The sequence below is a fragment of the Poromitra crassiceps genome (genome assembly GCF_964638095.1).
Source record: "Poromitra crassiceps genome assembly, contig: HAP1_SCAFFOLD_1831, whole genome shotgun sequence".
Taxonomy (NCBI): Eukaryota; Metazoa; Chordata; class Actinopteri; order Beryciformes; family Melamphaidae; genus Poromitra; species Poromitra crassiceps.
In genome coordinates, this window is record NW_028150585.1 from 1 (window position 1) to 10,595 (window position 10,595).

Below are 10,595 nucleotides of genomic sequence, written 5' to 3' on the forward strand. Positions count from 1 at the left end.
ATTGTGTTGTCTTGCAATAGCTCAACACCAATTAAACATACAATATCAAAGTCCCTATGCACCCATTGTACTTTGCAAATTAAATGGATTCTTATTCTGAATTGATTGGTGTGTTACTTCTCTGTCTTCCAGTACCTAGGGTCAATGATAATCAAGGATCTGCGAGGGATTGAGTCCACTCAAGATGCCTGCTCTAAAATTAGGGTAAATATTAATTCTTCATTTCATTCTGAATGAGCTTATTGAAACACAGTTACAAAGTGTTTTACAGACAGTAAAAACAACTCAAATCCAGTAAGATGAACAATGAAAATGTCATACATGAATTAAAACAGGGTTACAGGAGAATAAAATGGTCAAATGCAACACAAATCAAAAACAGGTAAAAAATAAATGATCTCAGAGCCTGCCAGTGTGTTTGAAGAGGTGCTTTTAAAAGGTGTCAGATCTCCTCGTCACATTTAAAGTGCATGAACCACATTGTGTTTTACTGTACTGCATAAACTGTCCTCTCAGTCTTTCTATTCTGTTTATACTAGAAATCAAAGGATTCCAGAAAGGGCCCTGTTGTCATACTGTCCATCACCTACAGAGGGGTCAAGTTCATTGATTCAGCCACAAAGGTAATGTGAATCTCTATCTATAGCCTATATATATTGATCTCTCTATATTAGGGATGAAACGGTTACCGCTTTGACGGTTAGTATTAGGCTACTGTTTCATTTTATTGCGTGCTTTGAAAACACGGTACTGTCCACCATCAACCAAAGTTAGCAACAGACTCCCAGATGCAGGAGTTTTCAATATAAAACTTGGTGGAATTATTTCAGTGAGTGTCTCAGTACTTTTTGAACATTTTCAGCACATTATAACAATACCATGATAATACTACTAACTACTCCTTTGTATCTTTCTTTTGTACTAATTGGAGAAAAACTCTGATACTGATAACGTGATAATTTTGGTCACTATAATCATCTATAAATTTGGCAATGTTGTCCCGAAAGTGATGTCACTCAACTGGAAGTGATGTCATCAGTGAGGTCACTTGAGCAATTGTGCACACACACACACACGCGCGCGCGCGCGCGCACACACATGTAGGCATTGTGACATCACTGATGTCATAAGACTGATGATGTCATCAGTGATGTCATAAGGGGACACACACACACACACACAGGAGGCATTGTGACATGTCATAAGACTGATGATGTCATTAATGATGTCATAAGGGGGCACACACACACACCCTTCATGCAAACCTAAGGGAAATAACATTTTGTGAGCAACATACACACGCCTGCGCACACACCTGCGCGCGCTAGTAGGGCAGGCGAGGCCACGCAGCAGGGCTGGCGGGCGAGCCTAACGCATAGCGCACTCGATTCCTAGTGATATGAAATTTTCATACCATTTCATCTCTACTGTTGGCTGATTTCGAGTGATCCCTCACGACATGTCCTACCCGTCTTCTATCTTCCCTTCAGGCCATAGTTGCGGAGCACGAGATCAGGAACATCTCGTGCGCGGCCCAAGACCCAGACGACCTCTGCACCTTTGCTTACATCACCAAGGATCTGAAGAGCGGACACCACTTCTGTCACGTCTTCAGCACCGTGGAAGTGGTGAGTGATGGCACCTGCACGCTGCGCAAGGAACCATTCCATTTGAAGATGTGGGATGTCTATTGATCAATCCAATTGCGTGCGTGAAAACGCCTCTCCCATATGCTTTGTATCAGCTGTTCTGACACATTCTCTGCCATCAGTGCCATGTTGTTACTGTGTTATCCGACAATGAGATGAGGTTAATAAGCTGCACTGCATTCTCTCCCAACATCACCCCACCATCTGTTTTGCGGCAGGAAGAATTCAATTGTCCCTGATTTGGTGCGGTTTCCCCGCATTGGCTATGAGTCGGAAGACCCGATAGGATGCCTCCACTGCCTTTATATTCTGGCTGCCCATGCATGTTGACTTAGTTACTTCCTTCTCGCTCTGATATTCCCTGAGATTGTTCTCAAAAAGTCCAAATGGCTTGGTCACATACTGTCCATGCTTTGTCTCGAGGTGACGGCGCAGTTTACATTCACAAATGATTTGGCAGCCCACATGCAATACCTCTACGGACCACCAGAGGGCCGCGGTTTGCACGTTGGGAATCACTGATTTTTTAGTACCTACCTTTGTAAAACCCTTTGTATATTAGGCTATAGCGTGACTCTATTATAATACCTAATTCTGTGTAATTTCGAATGCCATTCCTTGAAACTTGAGTTAAGGTACTGAATGCATCAGCAAATAATTGTAAAAAGGTAGTGTGCTTTGTGGGATATCTGGTGTCCTGGAGACAACACTGCATGCAGCATCCTATAAAGATAGACAGTAATTTCTTGATTGGCTCATTGAATCACTTGATTGAAACGCTGCTCCCGCTCTGCATGGCATTTCCATACACACACAGATTAAGTTGTCATTTGTGTCTCAGTTCCTGTAAAGGTCGATGTCAATCCTTTGGTAGAAGGGCCGCTGGGGATCTGTTGTCAGCTGCAGAGAAACACTTTGAGACTTGAACGATCAAATCTTACACGAGTGCACTACACAATTTTAACCTTCACTAATTTGCATTTAAAGGATGGCTTTACCAGTAATCAACCCACTTTGTATCATAATCTCGGTAATATAAGCACATGGGCAGTGATTACCTGCTCTCTCTGTTTTCCTCATGGAGATCTCCCATTTCCTCCTCTGGCAAAACGCTCCGTTGTGACACGTTTTACGTCACAAGGCATCACAATGGAGCTGCGGAAGTTCTGCTGGAGAGGAAGAATCTGCTCAGAGGGTGGCTGTTATAGTTTATTTTTATTGTTTAAGTATTGCGCACATCCACGGAGAATGCATGGAGAGCCCTAACGAGCCTTAATGACTTGCAGCTGGTGGGGGCAGAGTTTCTGCAGGCAGCAGCAGGAGCATTTTACTCCATGACTCGAGGTAAACAGAGAGAGAAGGTAAAACACTGCCCATGTGCTTACATTACCGATATTATATATATTTATGATACAAAGTTGGTTGATTACCGGCAAAGTCATCCTTTAACACAGCTTCTCCATGTGCAGTATGTTATGGGGGAAAATATATCTTTGCTTTTCTCTGAAAGTGTACATGTTCAGCCAAGAGCATGGGCACAATAACACAATAATTATAATAATATTTGTGAAGAGCAAAGCTTTTGTTGTGTAATCTATAATAACAAGAACAAAAAAAGTTTGAAAACAAGCATTCACAGGGACAATAAAATTGTGGTAAGTATAAAACAGCAATTACCGTGAAGTCTTTGATAGCTTAACACCCAATGTACACTATGGATGGGGGCGGGAAATCAATACAGCATAGTATCATCATATTTTGTGGGCAATATATCATTTGTATCGAAAGCCAAGTATCGTGATATTTTATTATACAAAATGTCAAGTGCATGCAACATTTATGGCAGGCTTTTATGACAGTGCTTGGTCAGTCTGTCTGCTCGACAATCCTATTTTACTGCAATAGAAATGATTGAAGTGAGATGAACAGCCTGGAAACTTTATTTCATTAGATAAAACAGATGTTGACAAAGTTTTTTCCTCATTTGCAGCTGAAAAAAGGTAATAAATCACAATATATCGCAATACTCAATATATCGCAATACTAGCATATCACAATATCGCAATACTATCGTATCGTGACTTAAGTATCGTGATAATATCGTATCATGGGGCATCTGGTGATTCCCACCCCTAATGTACACCAGATGCGTTACGGCTCCATGCGGATCCGGTAAAACTGCCAGAACAGACTTTCGCCCATGTTAATAGATGGGCAATACATGTGGTACGGAAAAATTACACATCTATTCTATTTTTGTCGGATCCCGCATGCGTCTGACAGAGTGTGGGTCTGTTCGCAGCCGTACCGCATCTGTTCCGGAGCTGGTGGACATTAGCCCTAAGCTCCTTGGTTAAATCATTCCAAGGTCTGCAGTGCTGACATCAGGGCCTCTATCTTCCGACAGGCGCTATCCCTAAACAGCGCTTTGAGCACTGTTTGCGCATGCCTTAAGGCACGGAAGATAGCGTTCCGCCTTGCGCCGTCCGCCAGGTGTTCTGCCGAGTTTTGCTCCCCCGCCGAGCAGCAAAAAAAAACATCCCCACCTCACGGGAGCTACTTGTAATGATTTATACAGAAATGTAACTGATTCAAAGTGATATAATTGTCTGGTAGACGTGACCTCCCTGATTTCTAAGTTAAAACACCCCAAAATATGTTGGGGATGCAATTCTCGGCGGGCATGCGGAAACGTTCACGGCACCTGTCGCAAGCGCAAATTAGAGCCGTGCCAATTCTGCCAAAAATCATCTGCGCCCCAAAATGCCTGCGCAAACGGGATTTGGGCGGTCTTAACTACCAGAATTATTCACAGGCGTGGCCAGGCAAGGCTGGGCATTACGTCAATCAAAACCAACCAGATTCCCTCTCGCAATGGTTGTTTGCACCAGGTTGCCTCGCCGAGGCATGCAATATGCTGTAATTCTCTCCATGCATAATAGAGTGTACTCACTCGTGCGAGGGCAGAGGGAGCTTATTGACAGATCGTCTGTGGTGCCAATGACCCTTCGGGTTATGAAGGTAAATAGCCTATGTCCATTGTCCCATAAGTGTTCTCAATTAATTTCCCTCTTTGCGATGTGATAAAAGTTTCTCAGTGAGTTATAGTTGATTGCCTCACTGAATTATCTGCTAATACCCAATTTTAGCAGCATAATTTGATGTCTTGGCGTGGCAAGGCTGTGCTTAATGAAATATCCAAAACGAATTCCACTTTCCACTCCACAAATACCTCTCTGCGCTGGGAGCGCACCCGTAATCTCCATGCAGAGCGCCCAGCGCAGAGAGGTATTTGCGCGTAAGAGGTCCTTTTCAAAGCTCTTAGCGCAAAGTAATTGCGCGCTGCTGACGATAGGGTAACGCCATCTATCCCACATTTTAGCGCTGAAACACCTGCTTTGGCATGGGGCAGCCAATGCCCAGTACAATTATCACAGGCATGTGCTTGTGTCCGCCCCCAATTTGCATTGTGCACGGCGTAAAACGAGCGCAAACGCAAAATTATCGCTTTTCAGAATCAGAATCAGGATCAGAAAGACTTTAATGATCCCCGGGGGGAAATTGGGACAAGTTACAGTTTCCCCCCGGGGATCATTAAAGTCTTTCTGATAGGGAAGATAGATAGATATCTTTTGGGAAGATAGAGGCCCAGATGTTTAATCACCTTTAGCCAAGACACAAAGCAGTGGACACAAAGGCTTTATCTGAGGAGCCCAGACTTTGCTTCATCAATTTTAAATCCATTTTTATTTAAATTAAAAATCAATTCTAAAACCGATACACAACCACTGTAAGGATGTTTTGACTAAGGATGATCTACTAACTTGAACACTCCTTCAACTAATTTTTTTCCATCCACACAGATCCAGACCTATGAGATCATCCTGACACTGGGACAGGCGTTTGAGGTGGCCTATCAGCTGGCGCTCCAGTCCAGGTCAAGAAGTCAAGTTGCCACGCCTTCATCTCTGGCCTCAGAGGTCATAGAGACCAAGACCAGCCGACCGGTGTCTCAGTCGTGGAGCAGCATGCGGAGATCAACAGTGAGTACCACCATGAGAAGTCCAAAAACCTATTGTTGGATGCTATAGAGTGCCTGAGTCATGCCCTCTTCCAGGTTCTGCATGGGACCAAGGAAGTGAATTCCCCCATTCATGTCTCCATTGACGTTTTGTAAAATCCTTATCAAAAGAGTTTTACTTGGACAAACCAAACGATTCAGCTACAAGATGAATGACGAGAAACCATAAAACAGGGATACTCAATTTGCTTTGCCCGGGGGCCACTTTTGCAAAGTGACAGGAGTCCAGGGGCCAGTTAATAAGCAAACAATATACATTTTTCTGTAGCGGATTGTAGGTTGTTGGGGTGCGAGCTGGAGTTTAGTCTGACAACATTAAGGATTTTTACACTGACTCTGCCATGAACCTACTGAAGCATAAAGCAGAATGCAAACAAATAATCAAAACAATAATCAGAGTGACAATGCAAACACAGTTCATTATAAATCAGTGTATTGGAGGTACAATGAGAACCACTCACAAAAGAAAAATGTCACAAACAAATCAATAAAGGATCTCTCCAAATAGAGAATTAACCAAACATCTCTGACCAACTGACCGGTCAGTTGGATGACTTGGTGCACAGTGCACACAGGATAGTTACATATAAGTGCCTGGGTGGCAAGCAGGCGGCAATATTTGGTAATTTAGCTGGAACTCAGTAAAACATTATTGAATTAGCTTTCATTGTGAATTAGAAAATGGTTGGGGGCAAATGGCAAAAGAATGTCTTTCAAGTTTTGTATTTGATGTCTTGCAATTCTCTACTTCATATGGAACAAGGTTGCCTGCAAGTTGTAACCCATTGCAACTGTGAATTGTAGGCTCTGAAAATACAATAAACTAATTTTAGCCGGGGGGGAGGAAAAAAATTAAAATGGTTGTGGGCCACTTGACACCCTATCGCGGCCAGACGTTGAGTATCATTGCCATAGAACATTTGACTCAGACAAAAAATAAATAAATACGACTTTTGATTTGTTTTGGTCTGAGTCAATCAATGTTCTATAGAATCTATGGTCTCTCTCGTGATTCATCTCGGAGCTGAATCGCTTGGTTTGTCCAAGTAAAACTTTTTTTATAAGGATTTAACGAAACATCAATGAAAGAATGAATGAGGAAATTCACTATAGGTCCCATGTGGAACGCGGAAGAGGGCGTGAGCGTGACTTAGGTACTCTCTGAAGTGAACAACCGAACACACACCGTGTGTGTGTGTGTGTGTGTGTGTGTGTGTGTGTGTGTGTGTGTGTGTGTGTGTGTGTGTGTGTGTGTGTGTGTGTGTGCGAGTGTGCGTGTGCGTGCGTGCGTGTGCGTGCGTGCGTGCGTGCGTGTGTGTGTCTGAGTGTACATATGCCTGTGCACTGTGTTCTGAACTTGCTCTACTGGGTTAGACAGACAGAAGCAGGCCTTGGTGCGTCTTACTTCTTGCTTACCAGCAGGATATATGATTTCCTCTGGGGATTTATGTGAGGGCTGGAGGGCTCGGTCCCCACGGACCTGCTGTCCGCTGTTCCCTCACTAATGACTGAGCCGCAGGGAAACAGTTAGGTGAATGTTTACGTATACCCCCCCCTTCCCCCCGGGCTACCCCCCCCTTCCCCCCGGGCTACCCACCCCCCCCGGGCTATGCATTGATGAATTGACCTCTCAGGCTGCGTGTAACGAGCGCTCAGCGATCACTGTCACACGAGAGAGCCGCACGGTCGGGAACGCCACATGCTTATGCAGGCCCACAAATCACTTGGCTTTATCTGCCCATAAGGATAATATATGGAGCAATCACGGAGCTGCATAATAATGAGCCAGGCAGGTTTGGAGCTGCGATGAGGCTTTGGAAGAGAAATTCGTACCTGCTGTGCTTTGATTTTTATCTGAATTTATCTGAATTATTATGAATCGATAGGACAAAAATGGCACAAAATCGTATTGGCTCAAACAAGGGGTAGAAGAATTGATGCTGCCTATGCCAATGATGCCCACTTTAGCTTTTAGCAGGTGGTTAGAACGCTCCTAGCAAAATGGATTCCTTCATTGTGTAGTCAGTCAGTCAGTCAGTCAGTCAGTCAGTCAGTCAGTCAGTCAGTCAGTCGGTGCGTTTAACTGTGACCTCTGACCCTCTTCTCTCCCCCCCTTTTTAACATGTCTTTGTTCTTGTCTTCTTGGTCCTCGTGCTCCCCAGGGTGCCCCTCCGCTAGAATGCCGCTGCTGTTACTGTCACACGTGCACCACCCACCGTCCCTCCTTCCTCCCGTTGCACTCTGTTAGCCCTGGAGTCCAGGTCCTTCTCTTTCCTCTCCTCTCTTCATCCCTCCATCGTCATGACCCATCTGCTTACACCCCGCCCCCCCGCCCTCCTCCTTTTTTCTCTCCCTTCATCTCTGGTTGTGCCGCAGTGCACTTTATCACCTTGGTTTGTGGCCCTAATATTTCAAGCATAAACGCTCTCCTCATCATCCTCCTCTCTCATCTCTCATCTTGCATTTTTAGAGCTTCAGTTATGCGGTTAGTTCAGGTTCTTCTGTATGTGGTTATACACTCATTTCAGGGAAGAGGGAGTCTCTTGATGGGACTTATATACTGTATTTGCTTCTGACAATTGTTGGCTTAATTGTGCTAGTGAGTGTTTATTGCATAGCGGTCGTTAACAAGATGGTTGAAGTGGTCTCTATTGGATGGCTTAAACATTTAGCCAATGTCTATATTTTTTAAGACATGTTGAAGTGAAAGTCTTTTCCAAAAGCAGAGGAGTTTGGATATTATGCCAGTGCAGGTAGAATCTTCATTGTGAGTGAGGTCTTACCTTGAGATTGCATCAGTGTTGTTCCATACAGCTCATTCAAATTCATACAAGTCAATCAGTGTTAATCATTGTATGTAGAAGAAGTGTGGTTGACTGCTAACTGCTCGTGTTAGGCACCCATGTTTGTTTAGTATGGGCCATTGGTGCAGAGCACATTTTTGCCTTCACTATAATCTGTTTATTTTAACTCAGGGGGTCGCTGCTTTGGTGTGTTGTGGCGGCTTGCAGTGCGGCAGGCTTCTCCCTAGCAGACTTCAGAGTGTTTTCTGTCAGACATCATCCGTGTTGTGGATTTGAGCCTCTGTGATTCTGACATGATCAGCTGGACTGTACCTCTAATCCACATGCACGTGGTGTGTGTGGGCCGAGGGACCGGTCAGTGTGGCGGGATGATGGCCGTCCACTGCCGCCGGTCTCACGCCCTCCTCTCGTCCCCCCCCTCCCTGCCTCCCCCCTCCTGGCAGATTGACCCCCTGGAGATGGACGCAGACTTGCAGTCCCTGGGCAGCACCACCTGGCTCTTGGAGCAGCGGGACCCCAACAGGCCGCGCCCCGTCAGCACCAAGTACGAGACCACCATATTCTGAGGCCGGATCCCCGCTCGGCCCCCTCTATGCCTCAACTCCTCTGCATTCGGTTCTCGGTCTCCTACCCCCCCCCCATCATGGAGTGCCTGTCACACCCTCTTCCGGGTTCTGCATGGGACCTCAGGAAGTTAATTCCACATTCATGTTTCCATTGACGTTTCATGGAAACATGAATGGAGAATTCCTTCCTTAGGTCCCATCCGGAACCCGGGACGGGGTGGGACTTAGCCACTCTCTCTCTCACACACACACACACACACACACACACACACACACACACACACACACACACACACACAAACACACACACACACACACACACACACACACACACACACACACGAGCCCCGTGCCTTCTCACTGTGATGGTATAGCATCCGTCAGGGCTGCCTACTCCTGCACCCTCCTTTGTCCTTTCCCCAGTGACCTCCACCAACCTCGTACCCGCCATGAAAACACTCCCGCGGCTCTCCTGTGCCTCCCTCACGCCCTTGGCAGCCTCCCTCCCCTGTTGCTGCTGCAGCCAATGGCGAAGCCCCGGAATGGACCATCCCAGACCGAACTCACTTGACAGCGGCTCTGCTCTCTCAACCAAACTGCCTCCTCCTCATCCTCATCCTACTGACAGTTTGCATCTGCCTCCAACCCCACCCTCCCAGAGGTTGCATCTTTCAGGACATTTTTTTTATTCATTCCCCACAAGCATGTTGATTTTCATTTTGTAGACGTCTATGTTGACTTCATGTAATACCAAAAGGGTAATTTTGTTCAGATTCTGTCTACAGGCCCCTTGGATATCACACAGATTGAAGCAACGAGTTTTGCCAAGAATTAAATCCCAACTCTATCTTTTAATATCCCAAGTCATTTGATATTTTGGTTGCTTTGCCCTCAATACAGTTACTGTAATTTATTTTTTCTTTCTCCATCTGTAGCTTGCCCTGTCTTACCAGGCATCTACCACTGTGAGGCACTATGAGGAGGCTGCTAAGTGCTAGCATGGGATGAAAGACGGACAATTAATCAATGAAAGACAAAACAGCAAACATGCAGCAAACAAACTTTTTGTTTTTCTACGCATTTGTACAATAACCATAACGCGATGGATCGTTCATGAATCTATCACTGATGTCTGAATTCAAACGGACCAAGAACTGGACCGGTGTAGCCCTGTACGCAACGCGGGAGGACAACTTTCCTACACGACACTACCGAGGACGGCAGCCTTACTTGTCTGCCGATCCTTTTCGGTTATCTATAATCTGCTGAGCTCCCCCTACAGTTACCGCCCACCGTCTGCACGCCTCTGTCCTGCTTTTAAAAGACTGACACTTCTGAATTCCTGGTGTATTCAATTGACTGTGTTCCATAGAGAAGCGTAGCCTGCGGATGAGGTGTTCGAGGTGTTCTTAGGATGGTACAGCTCAGTGCAGATGAGGATGATAGTCTCTGCTCTGGCCTTGTAGCTACTGCCCCTGTGCCTGTCAGCAGACAT

The 10,595-nt window shown here is 45.4% G+C and overlaps 1 protein-coding gene across 1 annotated transcript; it reads left to right on the forward strand.

The window, feature by feature from the left end:
* Positions 1-539: 539 nt before the first annotated feature.
* LOC310772056 (ankyrin repeat and SAM domain-containing protein 1A-like) lies at positions 540-9,100 on the forward strand (the record flags this gene model as incomplete). Its single annotated transcript, XM_083664523.1, has 4 exons — positions 540-623; positions 1,491-1,628; positions 5,513-5,692; positions 8,978-9,100. Coding segments are annotated over 4 exons (525 nt in total), but the record flags the coding sequence as incomplete, so codon positions are not given.
* Between the last annotated feature and the right edge of the window lie 1,495 nt (positions 9,101-10,595).